Raw genomic sequence first — 17,904 nt, 5'->3', positions numbered from 1 at the left:
GAGGCTGAGATGCGAAGAGAAGCGCCTTTGTCTCTCTGTGTGACCCAAACACCTGAAACTCGCCCGCGGGCAACCCGTAGGTTGGTCGGATGAGTCCTTCAGGGCGGGAGAGTCCCTTTAACGCAAGGAGGATTTGTTTCCAGAGATTGTTTCGCTGCCGTCCGACAGTTTCAACCACAAGCAATAGCAGCTCGCCAATAAATAATTAGACTAAGGCTCGTCCAGCGTTTTCCTCTTACTGTAGCCATCTAGATAGCTTCTTCCAAGGGGAAGCAATTTATTTTTCTGCCTGGCTTCCGTGGAGGCGAGATCTCAAAAAAAGAAGAGGCGCTCCGGGACAGCCACTTCGGCAAACTTGGTACTATATACCTTTTTGGGTGATCGAAAGTTTCAGATGGGGTTTATAGCTTATTTACTCCTTTGTAATTATCACTGGAGTCATAATGTGCAAATACGCACTGCACGCACACGCACACAAGTTTAGTTGAAAAGGAATTTTCAACTTCAGGGAGACAGCCCCCATCTCAGAATTATAAGGTGGGAGACGTGCTATGTGTTTCTCAATTTTAGCAATGTTAAGTCGTGCGGACTTTTAACTCTCAGAATTCCCCACTCAGCAAGAGAAACACTGCTATAAGAAGAAGTGCACATCAAGTGGCCTGGAGAAATGTTAGAAGTGGATGCTAGACAGACACACCAAATAATGTTACCAAACTCTGATTGTTTAGTCTGTGACAGAAGAGAAATATTTAATACATGGTTGAAGAGAGATGGTGACTAATTTTAAATATAGATGAAAGAAAAAAAATCAGGGTTGTTGTGCCATCAGTCAGTACTTTCTGGAGCTCATTTATTTATTCAACTTGTATTGCCATCCAGCATCACTCAGTGACTCTGGGTGGAGCCTAGCAATAAAACAACACAATCAAAACAAATGAATTAAAACAAACATAAGGCATGCAATAAAAACTACATTAAAACACATACCATAATAAATGTAGACACTAGCAAATCCAACCAATACATCACATTCAACACAGGCATTGTAAAAGCTGACTCTCATAGCAATGGCAAAGTCATTACCCAACTTTCAACTAGTTTCCAATTTATTTTTAGGAAAGATTGTTGAGTGAGTAGTGGCCCCTGGATGAAGTGAGCTCTTTTCAGTCGGGGTTCAGGTTGGGTTAACCACTCAAACAAGGTTAACCAGGCTTGTGGATGACAGACAGTGGTAGTCCATCTATTAAGACAGTGGTAATCCATCTGTCCTGACTCCTGGATCTCTTAGTGTCATTCAATATCATTGACGATATTATCCTGACTCTGGGCTGGGAGTGGAAGGCACCTTGATTTTCCTCCTTTGTGTCAGGTTCAAGCCGGGTTTGGGTAGTGGAGGAAAGGTCAAACCCTAGGCCCCTGGGATGTGGAGTAGCTTAGGTAGGGCTCATATATTTCGCCCCTCCTCTTTAACATCTATATGAAGCTGTTGGGAAAGCTCATCCAGTAGCATGGATGCAATATCATTAATATATTGATGATACCCAATTGTATATTTGGGTACAGCTGGTCAAGCAACAGTGTCCCAGTGTTGGCCCAGTGACTGGAGGTTGTAAAGGTTTGATTTGGAGGACCAGCGTTGATTTAACGCTAGCAAAATGCAGCGGCTCTGAGTTTTGATCCTCCTGGATCCGGTGAGGTATCATCTGACTCTTGCTAGGATTGCAGCTATGGGTAGGGGGGGCAGATTCACACAGATTTATCTTGTGCATAGTTCCTATTACTAGCCAAGAGGCCTTTCTCATAGTCACTCACACCCTAATCATTTCTTGGTGGAATCATTGTAATATGTTTGACAGAGGGTTTCCCATGAAGACCATGTGGAAATTGCAACTGGTCTACAGTGCAGTGGTGCAGACGCTTTTGGGTAACGCATAGTTTGTCCATGTTATACAGTTGCTACACAGGCTTCTAGTTTTTCCAGGTGTAACTCAAGATTCTGATATCATTTTTAAAGCCCTGAGTGGCACAGGAACAGATTGTTTGTGAAACGCCTCTCCCTGAGGATATCTGCCACTGTACCAAGTCCAATAGGGTGGCCGCACCCAGGTCCTTTCCCTTAAATGTTATCATACCATCACTAGCAGCCCTTGCCTTTTGAAATACCTTCCCTCTGAAATCTGGCAGGTCCTTACCCTCCTAGCCTTCTGGAAAGCCTTGGCTTGAAGACCTGGCTCTTTCTACCAACACATTGGAATAACGAAGTGTTGTTTTGTGCTTTTTATTGTCTTATTATTTATAAACTGCCCAATATTATGGTAAATGATGGCCAGTTATATAAATATTTTAAACCAATCAAATTTGGGCCAAATCAGGGACCCCTTACAGTATTCAATATCATCCTGGGCCATGGATTGAGAACTGTTCTTTTAAGGAGCATTTGAAATGTTGGAATATATACCCTTGGGAACTTTTAACACTGTTCAAGCTTCAGAGTAGTAACAGGGCTGTGTGGCATTTTTCTATTCCAAAAAAGGCACCTCAAAATATATGAGGGTAGCTGTGTGGTCCCAGGAAAAGAGGTAACTTCTATTAAAAGTTCTAAGAAGATGCTTCATTCAAACTTCCATTTGCTCCAAAGCATCTTATAGTATTTGTTTATACTTAAATGTAACTTGCTATACTGCCTGCCAATTGTTGAATAGTCTCAGCCATTTATAATGGAAAAGATAAAATGACAAGTAACAACAAATAGCAGGTGAAATTAAGAATCAACTCTTCAAATTAGCAGTTGAAAGTCTGTACAAAAATATGTGTTTTGAAGATTTAAAAAAACTCATAAAGATCTTAGGTCCTTCAGGAATTCAGTCATTAGGAATTTTAGCAATAGACAAAACCTGTAAATGCACAGATTTTGTAGACATGCATTCCAAACAGCTTGGATGGCAACAAAGAAAGCTTGTTCACCAGTTGTTACAATGGCAATTCTCAGTAAGCATAGAAGTGCATATAGAAAACTCTGTTCTCCCAAATAATCTGGATCTAAGGAATGTAGCATGTTCAAGATAATTTATTGCACTTTGTATTTTGCCCAGAATTGGCAAATAAATTTGGCCTTGAATGCAAAGCCTTCCGCATTCATACTAATTACCTGCTTTGCCCACAAGGCAGGCACAATCTGGTGAACTGCATAGCAACAGATCTATTTTCCGATTTCAGTGTAGCAACTTTCTGAATTTCAGAGATACTTCTTACACTGCAGCATACATACAACCATGATATCATGACACCATTAGAGCCATTATTGGATCTAATTACATAATATTTCCACCCAATGAGATAAAAATACAATACTGGCAATTAGAAAATTATTTTCTGGAGGATATTGACATCTGAAAAAATGAGCCAGTTTGGTGTGGTACAGTGCTTTTCAAACTTGGTAGCTTTTAATATATATGAACTTCCAACTCCCAGAATTCTCCAGTCAGCATGCTTGCTCTATCCCTTCTGTGATTCATTTATTAAAAATGATGAATTAAAGAGATTGATATATCCCAATCATTATAGATAGGTTCAGGTTGCTGTTCTTCTACAGCATTTAAATCTTTTCTTTTCACTTCACATTCCACTGCCTTGCAATGGAATAATGTCCCAAGTATCTTTCTCTGAACCAATTATCTTGAAAAAACAGATGTCAAGCATTTAAATGAGTTGCTAACACAAAGATTAACATTTGGCAAATGACAGAATATAATATAAAGCAGTTTGCTGCCTCGGGATACAAACCTCAAACACATGGAGGTTTGATTAATACTTAATTTAGTGGTGATGGTTAGAATATAATCACTTCAAAACACTTTCAGCTTTTGAATTTTAAACACAGTGTGGTAGGATCAGTTTGCAAAAGTAAGAAGCTGAATGCATAATAATAAACTATTGCAGAATGCAATTACCATTTATGATTGCCCATATTTGGTAAAGCACTACACATACCTGCTGCCTTGCCTAAATTCACGTACTTATATGCAGTAAAAAATGAGAGGCAAAAGATTGAGACAAATCACACTACATATGAAATCATTCTGATCCGCTAAACAGAATACATCTTACAACTATTCTGAAGCATTAAGGGAATGGGAGTGGGAGGCCTTGCACTGTCTTAGTTCACTTCCTTCCTCTGCGGCCCCTCTCAGTCAGTGTTGATAGGAAGGGAGAGATCCAACCCTCACTCACTGCTTTACAGGGTTCCACAGGGCTCGGTACTCTCTCCGCTCCTGTTTATATGAAACCGCTGGATGAGATCATCCGTCACCATGGACTGAGTATCACCAATATGCTGATGATACTCAGCTGTATGTCTCGGCCCGTGGTGAGTTAAGTGTTGCTGTGTCCTCCCTCTCACAATGCCTGGAGGGTGTTAGGGACTGGATGAGGAGCAACAGGTTGAAACTAAACCCATGCAAGACCGAGTGGCTTTGGGTCTGGGGTTCGTTGGTTCAGAGAGAATTACCACCTTTAGTCTTGGATGGGGTGGCACTACCCCAAACAGACCCTGTGCGTAATCTGGGGGTTCTCCTGGACTCACGACTCCTGTTCGAAGAGCAGGTGGTGGTTGTGGCCAGGAGGGCCTTTGCGCAACTGCAGGTTGTGCACCAGTTACACCCTTTCCTGGATCAGTGGTCCCTACTCACAGTCACTCATGCCCTGGTCACTTCCCGTCTTGATTATTGCAACACGCTGTACATGGGGCTGCCCTTGAAGAGCATCTGGAAGCTCCAGTTGGTGCAAAATGCAGCGGCCGGCATGGTTTTGTGCAGACCCCGGAGTGCACATGTATCACCTCTCCTGCAGGAGCTGCATTGGCTGCCAATTTGCTTCCAGGTGCAATTCAAGGTGCTGGTTTAAAGCCCTTCATGGCTTGGGTCTGGGTTATCTAAGGAAACATCTCTTGCCAGTGACATCTACCCGACCCATTAGAGCGAGGAGGCAGGGAATGCTGCAAGTCCCACCACTGGTGGGACCTAGAAGGGCCTTCTCTATGGTGGCTCCATTTCTCTGGAACATCATTCCCTCTGATTAGAATGCCCCCTCATTAATACTATTCCGAAAGGCACTGGTTTTGCCAGTGGGCTGGGGAACCCAGAAAGGGATGGAACCCATCAAATGGCTAGTTTGACCCGCTGTCGTCGGGATGGGGGGGTAAGAGTTGGGGTTTTTTTTCCCCAAAATTTTGTTCTATTGTACTTTACTAATTTATTTCTTTTTGTTGTTTTTATTTTTATTTGTTGTTTTAAATGATTTTACATTGTGTAAGCCACCTTGAGTCACCATGGGTGAATAGGCGGTAATATAAATCAAATAAATAAATAAACAACATTCTGTAGCTTTCTTAAGTATGTTACCCAAATTGGAGCACCTGTCACTTCAACTGCATAACCAGAATGAGATTTTATGTGAAAAATACTCAGTGACTGCATTTACACAATGTGTTACGGCAGTATGTGGCTTGCTCCCTGTCAGCTTCCCAGGTCAATGGAGAAAATGGGAGGAAATTCCATGCTGACAGGCAGATGAATGATTGCTACAGGGTGGGAGAGGGAGTATGGGTGTGTTTGGCAGTGCAGGAGAGGTGCCACGTAGGAAGCAGGAAAGATGCACAGCTTGTAAGCAGGTGTGCAAGAGTGCAAGGGCAAGGATCAGGTGCATAAAGGTGTGGCATCAGTTGGTATGTATGTATATGTGAGGGAACACAAGAGGGACAGTAGTTAGGAAGGGTGTGAGAGATGTTGCGTCGCTTGGTGGGGCACAAAAGGTGCCATACACATTGGGGAGGGTGTACAAGGGAGTGAAAGTATGTGAGAGAGGCACTGTACAGGTGAGAGAAGTTTCATGGAAGAACAGATAGATGGATGAGAGCGACATGACTTGGATCAGGGAGGATGTGTGAGGCTGCCCAAGTGGTAGGTAAGTAAATATGTCTGAAAGGATGACACAACAGGTCATGGGATTGTTTAGTATATGTTTTATTCATTATTTTATGAAAATATACAGTTCAGTATTTCAGAAGGTTTGTTATGACTTAATACTATAAAAAAACCAAAGGAAAGTGACTTGCATTGTAGTGCATATTATTTGAAAAATGATCTTTTTCCTTTTCTATGTTTAACGTCTTTCTTTTCTTGAATTTTTTGCTTTATTTTTTTCTTCCTTACCTAGCTATATTTGTTAGTTTTTATCTTCTTGTTTAACAGTTTTAATAAAACATTATATTCTAAAAGGAGATTGTTTTGAAGTAGAGTATTCCAGAGTAGAAATTCACTACAACGTGCTAAGGTTCTTCTGTAAAAAAATGTGATATACTGTAATATAGAAATGTAGAAAGATATATGAACTTCCCACCTGACTTATAAAAAGATAAGTTTGTGGAATTTCTATTTTCCAAGAACTGTATTAAAAAACTATGCCATTTAATGCCCTGAATAATTTTTCTGCACCTGCCATTCCAATCAACATTTTAAGTAGCTATTTAGAAAAAGTCAGCTATAATCACTCCTCCAATCTGAATTTAAGAGGTGAGATTAGTTGACAATTCAATGATATATACATGACAACGCTATCTTTCAACAGAAAAGTAGGATTCAGTATCAGTCTGAAAATATTTTAGTTGAATGCTGCTTTTCTTCGATAGTATTACATTGTCTTTTAACGCTTACTTTCCTAATGATATTCTCCCACACAAAGCTAATAACTTTCTCTGAGAAAGATTGCACTGTACGCTCAAAATGCATTACCTGTAAGTTACAGTTGGGATAGATCGGGGTGTCAAACTCACATTGTCATGGCAGTGTCATGTGACATATCGGGACTTTTTTCCCCTTCGCTAAATTGGGCATGGGCATGGCCAGCATGTGACGTATCCGGCCCATGGGCCGGGATTTTTACAGCCCTGGGATAGATTTCCAATAAAATGACAGGTATCTAAACACTTAGATTTACGTCCCTTTCTACATCACACTCTATTTTAAAAGAATGATATTTATCCCAGAACTTGTTTCCACCTCCATATGGTCCAGCAAGAAAACATGAAGTAACTACCCCTCCAACAAAAAGATTATACGTTGCTTAATTGAGATATTTTCAATTGCTACAGCCCTGTCAGATGGAAACTCATATACCTATTTTGTTGCAAAACAGATGCAGGTAACAAAAATACAACTCCAATTTTTGCTTAGAATGTCATGGTTTACAAATATTAAACTTTAAAAATTATTTAATTTTAAAATGTGTGGCTATCCAAAGGAAATGCTGAGTACATTTGCTGAACAAGATGATTGTACTCTATAGAAAGTTAACTTTGTTCTATAACTAAAATATTTATTAGTTCATATAAAGATGTATTTACTCAGACCAAAACATAAGGGGAAAAAAAGAATCTGTTAATGCAAAATAGAACTCAGTCCAATATTCCATGGATGTGAATCTTTCTCCTAAACACAAACTCTGCAACATTTCACTAGGAATTGTTAAAAGAGAATTAAGAACTTGCGTTCCTAGAGCTGAAATCACCAAACACATGGCTGAGTTGTGGAGAACCTGAATCCAAGTTCCTGCCTGCCAAAGGAGGAAATGGCTAGAATCTGGTTCCCTGTCCCTCCAAGTAGGTCATTATACATAGTTAAGTGGCATATAAAGCAATTTTTAATACATATGGATCTCTGAAAAACCACATTCATGTAACTAAGCTATTCATGAAATTAAGGCAGTCATACCTGTTTACAGTATAGTCACATTTAGGAAAATATCTCAGTGATAGAAATACAAATATTTTGAATTTAAAAAGTAAAAAGATATAAATTTTATCTGTTATTTTAGAATAGGATCAACAGTGCACTTAACTACATTCTTAGAAAGTTTTCCACCTTACAGTGGATAAATCTTTTCCTTAGTTCACAATATACACACTAGATTTTAGTTACTAATTTTACAAGAAAAATATACAATAGTGGCAATAAATATTTTAAAATGGTAAAAAAAATCTTGTTGGTAAAATTAAAGTCATTCTAAGTATTCCAATTGATAATTTTGTCATATTCCTGAATTCTTTGTTTTATGTGAGAAAGTTTGTTTTTTAGATATTCACATCGTTCTTTCTTCTCCTGAAATGTGGGATCCTGAAATACAAACGATTCAGTAAGTAAAATTACAACGTTCATCCCTTTGGGTTAGCTGGATAAGTAATAAAATATATGATTTACAACCACAATTTAGGCCAAGATTTCTGTTGTTAAATGCGACAATTGTTAAGTGAGTTGTGCCTCATTTTGCCACAATTGTTCAGTAAATCACTGCAGTTGTTAGTAGTAACACAACCGTTAAGTGAATCTGGCTTCCCAATTGTCTTTGCCTGCCAGAAGTTCTCAAAAAGTGATCACATGACCCAGAACACAGCTACATATGAACCAGTTGCCAAGCATTCAAATTTTGATCACACGTTTTTTTCAATGTTACTGTAATTTCGAATAGTCACTGAGTGAATGGCTGTAAGTGGAGGACTACCTGCATTTGGAATGTTGTAAGCAGTACATTTAATTGATGAAATTAGTATTTCTGTAGCCTGAATAAAAGATGAATGAAAATAAAATCTAAGGAAAACTTTATTCTGGAGAATAAATTATCTTAGGAATTTATCCTTAATAGTTCTTTCTTACCTTTGATGTCCATACACAAAGTATATTATATAATTTTATGCATATCAAATCCCTATCTTATTGGGAGAACACTTGATACATAGGAAATCCTTGGCTCAAATATGAAATCCTGGCAGTCACTGTAGAAAATTCTTAAAATATACAGTGATTTGGTTTGATATAAACACCTCAGGCATGGCAGAGCAGCCAAGCTGTTATTGGATCTGATGCTGAAATCCAGTCTCCATTTATCAGTAAATGGAGTAAAAACTAATCATTCCACTGATTTCAGTATGAGAGAACACAGGAATCTATAAAATCCATTTTACATTAAATAGGACAATGAATCCATCCAGTACAGTATAAAACAATAGAATTACAGACAGGTTTTTTTTTCAAACTTCTTTGAAGATGTCAAGAACTTAATTTAGGAACTTCCTCATTCTAGATATGGTTTTACACCAGACTAGGGACATATGCAGATTAGCTCAGGCAAGATTAGAAGCAAAAGGACTCAGAGCAGACTGATCTGTTGCAATAGCAATGAACAGAGCAATTGTCCTTCCTGATGAGAAGCAAGAAGTTCTTAGCATGTAAGATGCACATTTGGTAGAAAGATTCATAAGATTTGCATGTGTTGTGTATATGTGTGTGTGTGTGTGTGTGTGTGTACCCACATTCACACACACACACACACACATTGGGTTTTAATCTTATAGTCTGTCATTGCTGATTTCCTTTGCAATAATGGTTCTTTTAATATCAGCAAACTGGTGTAAATCCTAAAAGCTCATAGATCCCTGGTGGTGTTTTTATTATTGCTCTGGACTGATGTAAGCTATAAGTCAATGACAACAATGAATATATAAATAAGACAATACTCACATTCTTTTTCTTTTTATACTGTTGGAGAACATTGGCGATTCTATCGTGTTCCTAATAAAGAAAAAAATATAAAATATCAATGTTTCATTTACTTATTAAACTTATAATATTCTATATAACTGTTTTATTTTCTATTTTGTACAATTTTTTTCTATTACGTTTATTTGTCAACTTTTTAACATTGCTACCTTCTGACACCATAATGACTATGGGTAAGTATACAATATTATAAACAATCAAAACCTTTGTAACCAACAAAAAAGAACGGTAGATTCCCCAGAAAGAGCAATATAACCTCTCCCTGTTTAGCAATTGCAGTTCCTTCCTTAAATTGGAAGCAAAATGGTCATTAAGAGAACATGACAGAAAGAGGCTGCAAAGATTATTAGTTGCTGCTGTCTCATTTAGATAAAGTTCTCTCATAATAATCACGCAAGCCTTTACTTATTCCAATGTGCATGGTTTGTTTGTAAGTGCTCGCACTGGTTGGAAAATTACTTTTTAAAAAAATTACTGTCATATTCATGAAAAGTTACTAAATAAGATAGCTACTTGAAGAGGAGTATAGCAATAACTCAATTCCACATGTGTTTTATTCTAACATATGTAAGTTGTTCATGGCAAAGTTTGAATGTCACCATAAAGAGATCATTTGCTTGTTGGATCAACTTTGCTAAGAATTGCATAACTTCCGAGCTCTGTTAGAAGCTGGTGCCCCTGACAGATGCACCTGTATTACAAATACCAAGAAAGTAGACCAGGCAATATAGTGATTGGTAGTTCCAATCATTCTATTGTTAGATAATAGTGTAAAGTTGTATAACAAGATCTTTTTTTGTGTCATAAATAACAAGTAATGGACCTTAGTAAGAAATATAAAATATGCATGACTTCCAAAAATGAAGGGATTATCATGATTAGATCACTGATCAGGTAGCTTATAGTTCAATATTTGCTTATAAATACAAACTTTTGATTCATACTTACGAGAGTATTTCCAGAATGCTGAGGAAGCTTCCTCATAAGTGCATCTAACTCATCAAACTTCTTCAAAACTGCCTGAACTTCGGAAGACAGTTCTTTATATTCAGAAAACTGATCATTAAACACAGCTTTATAACGGTCTCTTTCCTCATTTGTCTGAATTGCTGGGTATTTTCTATAAGCAATAAGATTCCAATCAGTGCTATGTCAACAATTCAGTAAATTGTAAATGTGTGTATTATAGAATACGGAAAATTTAACTTTAAAATGTGTAACATGAAAAATTCTTTACAGTTTATTAAAAATTGCATGAATAAGACAAGTATCATTGTTTTCCTTGGCATATAATATTTGGATTGCAAAAATCAGGACAATCACTTATCTGGAAAACATTTGGTGGAATAGACTGAATCAGATATTTTAAACATTCCAATAAGTTCATGGATTTACACATCACATGATTAAAGCATGAACTGACAAAGTGACCATTGGTTAAACCCTAAGATATTTACCAAGCAATAGCTGAGTTCACATAAAGACTATGACAAATCTAAACAAGCCACATTACAGTTTAATGTTTGACTCCATAGCTTAATAAAAATTAAAAATCAAAAGTTTACCTATTTTAAAACAAATTAGGAAATCTTCTTCCAAACTGTAGCATTACAGCTTAAGCAGCAAACTTTAAGAAAAGAGCCAGTTTGGTCTAGTGGTTAAAGCAAAAGGCTTAGGAGACTCTGAGTTCTAGTCCTGCCTCAACCATGAAAATCAGCTGGGTGACCTTGTGCCAGTCACTCATTCTCAGCCCAACTCACCTCACAGTTGTTGTTGTGGGAAAATAGGATGATAAGGATGTGTTGCATATGTACCCCACTACTGAGTTATTTGTAAAAATAAAGGTGGCAAATAAACGTAAATAAATAACAGACACAATGAACTACACTTGTTGATTTATATATTACATTTTAAAATCTTATAACGTGCCTTATTTGTTTTTAGTTTATTATTGGAATCAAGCCACTGTTGTTTGTAAATTGTGGTTTAGGGCTTAATGTAATGGTGATCTTAAATGCTAGTTTGCATATTAAAAATACATATACTTACGCTAAGTAATCTGGCATCACTATTGGTTTAGGAATATGTCCGGCTGGTATATAGCCATTAAGTACTTCAGGTTTCATTTCTGTACCCTTCAATGTCTTTATTGCTACCTTGGATGTGTGATTTTCATGATCTTCATACTATGTAAAAAGAATTTTTAACAGTTTTACTTTTGCACAAGTTTGTATGAAGTAAGTAAAAGTTCAATTCTCTCGTGCTAGTTTGTTGAAATGAACAATTGTGTTAGATACTCTCTAAATTCATTTGGACAGGAAATTTTGCAGCCAAAATAGTACCACTGGCATCTTGTATAATACTGTTGTTACAGAGGCTTAAGGTACTACCTAGTGCCCTACCTCAAACCATCCCATTTGAATGACTTGGGAAAGAAGTTATACTTAAACTTTTGAAAACTTTCACATTGCCTCTTAAAACCCATAAAAAGAGCAAATCTTTCATGCTTTTCCATTGGGTTTTGCAGGTGGCAATATCTGCAAGATACTGCTATAAAAATTCATCAGGGATGAATTCATCAGAAATCATTTACTGGAAAATAAGGTGTTGTTAGTAGTAGAACACCAAATCAACATTTGTGAATTTTCACTAAAACATTTTTTTTCTTTGCAAGAATTAATATTTTTTCATGTCTTTTTGAAACAGACACTTTTGTGAGGTAACTCAAATTCAGTAACTACAAAGTAAATAGAACATATGCAGTTCTGGTTCTTACCATTCTCTTTGGAGCAAATGATTGTGACTTCATCTAATAAAAGAAACAGAAATAACAATATTAAATGTATACATTCAGATTGTAACTGCTGATAATGCTAGTGTGCAAATTCATTTCATTTTGTATTGACAGAATATAGATTGTAGTGGTTTGTATAACTTTATTAACCTGTGCAGAGAATTGGTATGAAAGCAAATTATCTTCCACAAACAGACTTTTGAAATGTTAACTGTTTCCTTTTTATTTATTATTAAATTTATTTGCTGCCCATCTCGAGGATCGAGGCTACCCTGAGTGGTTTTATTGTTGCTTTAATGCATTTTTTGTTTTAACTACAACATTTCTATCTTTTATTTTTATTATTCAGTGCTGCTGATAGAATAAGAAGTGTTTATGTAGGAGCTTTACCTACATAGGAATTGAGGAACCTGACATAATAATTAAATGCTTCTACACTGAAATTAAAATGGTTGAAAATCTTTTGATAGCAAGACTATGGATATCACTAGAAAGCAATTCAAGAAAAAAAAACAGGTTGTGATACACTATATAAAAACTCACATAGCCTAATCAATAGATATGGCTTATGTTTATAGTTCTATTTTAAAACATCTTTGGTTTCAACTACAACTCTTGGCTAAGAACTCATATACAAAGCAACAATGGCAAGTTTACTAGAAAAATCCAGTTACTTATCTACTTGTTTCTGAAGATACTTATATTTTGCTTTCATCTACCAATACAGAAAATGCAATTTTTTTAATTTTGCAGATTACCCAAAAATAAAATTTGAAGAACTGTTGTGGGAAGAATTACAGAGTAAATCTTTTCTGCCTTTCCCTAAATCCATGCATTACAAAAAATAGCTTTTCACCCATTTATTGAAACTTTTCTAGGGATCTGCAATTGGAAAAGTTCTTTAACTTTCTAAAATTTCTATTTCTCCCTAGCAGTCTTTGGTACAATTTTTTTCTGAATCTTAAGAGAAAAAAAATTAAGGAAATAATCTTTATGGAAGCAATATATTCCATCATTCATTTTGATTAGAAGCACACATATTACTTGAAACTTACCCGCTCTTCCATGAACTCTCTGTGTCTCCGTGCAGTTTCATGTCTCCATAATTTTAGGCAAACCATTGCACCAATGAGATATATAATCATTGTTACAAACAAAAAAATAATTCCTGCTGTCTGTCCACCTTCTATACGGCAAAAAGCAGCATTCAGTGGTGTGTTAAATAATGAATATGAGCAAAGTCCTCCTCTGTTTGCATCATTTACATAGACAATAGCAGCTGACATATATAAAATAAACAAGGCCACATTGATTCCAAATTCAGTTAAAGGCCACCAGTGGGAATCCAGAAGAATAGTTCTGTAGTACATTGACATACCAAGTACTAGAAGTATGATAGTCACTATCCAAACAAGTGCTGCTACAACAAGAACAAAAGGAGTTTTGGGTCCACTGTAATAATAACCACCATACATGCTGTTTCCACCATAGCCATATGGTTGTGAAAAGCCATACATGTTGTACCACTCATTGTCTTTGTGAATGTAAGCTGTGACACAGGCAAATACAGCTGCACCTAAGAGCAGTTCAACAACAGCCAAGATTCTAAGCAATCCTGCCCAAGATTTCATGTAGGAATATCTCAGGTTAAAAGCTTCTACTTTCTCACTGTATGTCAGAGCCTGAGTGTGCCTTCCCAGAGAGCCGTATGGATCTGAGGGGAGAATACCTTCAGCTTCTTTTTGTGAATTGTAAGTCCCTCCTGAACCTCCATATGGATCTTGATAAGAGCTTGGTGTTGAAATATGTTCTGCTTTCACTGGAGTAAGTGTTGGAGATGATGGTGGAGAACATTGAGTTCCATCTGAAATGGCAGATACTGGCTTATTCCATTCTGGATCACCTCTTTTACCTCTGAAGAAGTTTTTCCATGAATCAGGAATGAATTTTCTCACTGGTTTGAGATCAGGCATTTCAGCCGACTCTTCATTGTCACTTGGATAAAATTCAGGTCCAAATGGTGGCTGTAATGGAAGAGGCGGAGGCAAAGGTTCTGAATTTAATATCTCCTCAACATCTTCTGGGGAAGAGGAATCCACATATACTTTATCATAATGGACAGAACGACTTTGCTGCCCACTTCTGTGCTCCAGTGATGTATTCCTTGAAGACATTTGTGAACTTTTCCCCTGTTTCAGAAATAATAATTTTTAAAAGCCCTGAAAATTAGGGGACAAATAGTTCAAGTAAAGTCTTAAAAAAAGAAAGCCAACTAAATTTCTGCACTCAAAGACAGGGAAAAAAAAAAGCTAACATGCCATCATTGAGCTATAAATCCTCTTCCATAGTAAGGCAGTTCAGAACTGCCAAGTCACTCTAGCTTTGATATTGGGTTTATCATAATTTAATGCTTGAAACTTTTCCAGAGTCCATGAAACCACAACAGTAAAGAAGGCAGAGAGCTTAATGCCTCATGTACAAGTTCAAAGTCCACCACACTGTGATACTTGGATAGTTTGAGAGAATCCAAAATATATAAAAAGGAAAAAGCAACACAGTGGCCATAATTTAGAAAAGAAAACAATGTCCACAAGCTCTAATTCCCTTATATTCCAGTGATTTTCAGTGTGGGCTATGTCTCACCCTCCCCAGACATCATGGCATATTTTTAAAAGTTCACCGTCTTTACATGATGCAGTTTAGATTAATAAACTGTGTGGATAAAAACTCAAACTGAACTTTTTTTTTCCAGCTAACGATTGGATTAACTAGCAACTCTGAAGGATTTATAGAGAGATAAATAAGCCAAAAAAAAAAAAAAAATTAAGAAAACCTACCCTTATATACAGGTTGTTGAACGAAGTTTGTGCTGCCTAGAGAGAGATAGGACAAGGGGAAAAGACTGGAGATATCCCCCCCACCACACACGTATCTACTACTTTCCAGCATCAAAGTGCACTTCTACAACCTTAGACCTACATTTCCCATTAAACTTAGCGGGCCTTCCTTCCAAGGAAATATCCACAGGATGTCACCAGAAGCGTCCGAGAAACACGAATTTCCACCCAATTCCGCACTGCTTCCCATTCCCCCCTCCTTTGGTTCCCCGCAAATCGCGCGACTTGCATTTACTGCCGCTACCACACCTTGAGCCCGCTCCGCCCTCACCCCCAAAGCTCCGAGCGGGATAAAAAGCGGCGCCTTTCTGCCCGCGACCCCGCCAGCTCCGTGGCTGGGACCGGATTTACCTCCAACCCCCTCCTCCCCACAATAAAATGCCCCACTCACTCTTTCAGACGAAAAGGGCGGGCAAAAATATATCCCGCTACGGCCAGAGGCGCAACGGCCAGAAGAACAATCCCGTTTCCGTCTCCCTTTCCCGGAGGCGTTACTTTCGGGGGCGTCTTGGCCTCAACCCATTGTCCCGCCCATCTGGTCATGCGCGAAGTCCTTCGGGCTGCAAACACTGCCCTGCCTACCTGTCTACCTCGCTCGCTCGCTCCAGGTAGGCCTGGGTAGGGCGACAGGTCGCTTGCTTCCGCTTTCTGCGCTGCACGCCCCGTGTCATCCTCCCGTCCCCTCCAAGTCGCAATCGGTTTTGTGATTTTACACCGCGGGGAACGAATCTCCCATTTCTGTTTCAAAAGACGTCGTCCAAGTTTCAAAAGCGCGGGGAAAAAACCCTCGACTATTAGGGCAGGACAGCTTACTGGACAAATGTGGATAAAGACTTGGGTTACTACCGGCCAGAAATAATTAGCAGTTAAGAAAGCAGTGGAATATACGTTTTAATTAGACGTTTTAGGGAAAAAGAGGATAAAACATTTTTTTTTAAAAAAAGTTCTAATAAGTAAACCAAGACAATGTCAAGATATTAATTTTCCCAATCTATCATTATTTATGAATTATAGCTTGTTATATCTCTTATTTAAAAGACTAAAATTATCAACTTTTGAACCAATGAGCTGTTTTGAGGCTAATTATTGGTGCAAACCAGTAGTGTCACAGAAAAAACAAGGCATTTTTTCAATCAAAGTGTCAAGTTAAAGTAAGCTGGCTGTCTTCAGTGCGTGGACACAGATACACGCTGTGATTTGCCTACTTTTTTTGTCTGGTGCCGTACCATCTCTGCTGCATCACTTGCAGTTCACTTTATGCAGCAGAGAGCTTTGCCAAAAGCTAAATTGGAGTAAAACGCCCTATTGAGGCATTGCATAGACCCAGCAGTCAGTCATAAAATACATGTTTTGCCTGGAGCAAATTGGTAAAATTTAGGCAATCAGTGGATCTGAAAGTAATAGATTACAGCTGAGCTCTTGGTACTTTCCTTCATGCATTGTGAAGTTGTGTCAATGTCAGCTGGACATCAGGACCACAGCTGATTAAACTGATTTATTGTTCATGCCTATGCATAGAAATTTCCTCAACTAATGGTTAGTTGGTGCAAGATAAGGATTAATGGAATTGGGGGGGAGAGGGGTTGGACTTAATCTGTTGTGGCTATGTAGAGATTTTAGGCTGATTCTTCTTTTGACTCCACTTCCAGGTTCTGCCATTCTTTCTCCTACAGTTAGTCTATGGTAGCAACAAACTCAGATGTCTACTTTGCTCCCACATCTATATAATCGGCATTACCACAGGCCTAACAAATACATAAACAATATTACAGCATCTTCAATGTTCTTCAATCAATTGAAAAAGAAAGCCCAGGGAAAAACCTGTGAGATCTTATAGGAAATTAAAAGTAAAGAAAAAGAATTAAAGAAATCACCTGCAAAGATAAATGTTCTAAATCAAATTAAACTTCTTCAGCAATTATCTATGTACAGTTGAAAAACTAAAAAATTGAAACAACTTAAAAAGAACTTTAAACCTACTAATAAACTAGGAGGGTGGTTGGCTTATAAATTAAAAAAAGAGATATGATTTTGAAATTTCAGGAAGATGATAGTGGTAACAGACAACTCGGCAATACAAAAAAAAAACCCATCCACATTACTCCCATCTGTATAAAAGATCTGACATCTCTTTGGAAAAAAATACAAAAGCAGAACTTGCCATGCCTTACAAACATGCAAAATCAACTTATGAATGGACCAACCACAATGATAGAAATCTCAGAAGTTATAAAAAAAATCAAATTAGGGAAAATAGCTATCTTGCTGACACCAGGGCTGAAATGACGTTTTATGGATATGGATCTATCTATCTATCTATCTATCTATCTATCTATCTATCTATCTATCTATCTATCTATCTATCTATCTATCTATATAAATATATAAATATAAATATAATGAAATAATTGGTTATAAATTAAGAAATGAAGTTATTTATACATGTGATGAAGATTGGAAGTTCTTTATACAAGTCTTTATAAAACCCAAGGTGGTACAGTGGTTAGAATGCAGTACTGCAGGCTACTTCTGCTGATTGCTGGCTGCCAGCAGTTCGGCAGTTCAATTCTCACTGGCTCAAGGTTAACTCAGCCTTCCATCCTTC

General features: G+C 37.5%; 1 protein-coding gene across 3 annotated transcripts; it reads right to left on the bottom strand.

Moving 5' to 3' along the window:
• Positions 1–6,004: 6,004 nt before the first annotated feature.
• Positions 6,005–15,826, bottom strand: MARVELD2 (MARVEL domain containing 2). Of its 3 annotated transcripts, XM_087958244.1 has the most exons (8): positions 15,691–15,813; positions 15,240–15,275; positions 13,458–14,591; positions 12,385–12,417; positions 11,658–11,794; positions 10,557–10,728; positions 9,570–9,620; positions 6,005–8,168 (listed from the first exon to the last, which is right to left on the bottom strand). In XM_087958244.1, the coding sequence occupies exons 3-8, from the start codon at positions 14,574–14,576 to the stop codon at positions 8,058–8,060; spliced, it is 1,623 nt and encodes a 540-aa protein (XP_087814370.1). In that variant the 5' UTR covers positions 14,577–14,591; positions 15,240–15,275; positions 15,691–15,813; the 3' UTR covers positions 6,005–8,057. The 3 variants fall into 3 exon arrangements, with proteins under 3 accessions (XP_087814370.1, XP_026527571.2, XP_087814371.1); XM_026671786.2 differs by lacking the exon at positions 15,240–15,275 and having other exon boundaries at positions 15,691–15,826; XM_087958245.1 differs by lacking the exons at positions 15,240–15,275; positions 15,691–15,813 and adding an exon at positions 15,571–15,674.
• Positions 15,827–17,904: the final 2,078 nt, after the last annotated feature.

Source organism: Notechis scutatus, chromosome 2, assembly GCF_049901735.1.
Source record: "Notechis scutatus isolate UNSWTSFEM ecotype Mainland chromosome 2, rNotScu1.2, whole genome shotgun sequence".
Taxonomy (NCBI): Eukaryota; Metazoa; Chordata; class Lepidosauria; order Squamata; family Elapidae; genus Notechis; species Notechis scutatus.
This window is presented reverse-complemented; position numbering and strand designations above follow the sequence as displayed.

What these genes read in the sequence shown, in the direction of transcription:
- MARVELD2 (XM_026671786.2), bottom strand. Translation starts at nt 14,576, where the DNA reads ATGTCTTCAAGGAATACATCACTGGAGCACAGAAGTGGGCAGCAAAGT. An exon ending in AGCATTCTGGAAATACTCTC is followed by an intron (nt 9,621 to 10,556) that starts GTAAGTATGAAT and finishes TTTCTTTATTAG; the next exon opens with GAACACGATAGAATCGCCAA. An exon ending in AGTATAAAAAGAAAAAGAAT is followed by an intron (nt 8,169 to 9,569) that starts GTGAGTATTGTC and finishes TTTGTATTTCAG; the next exon opens with GATCCCACATTTCAGGAGAA.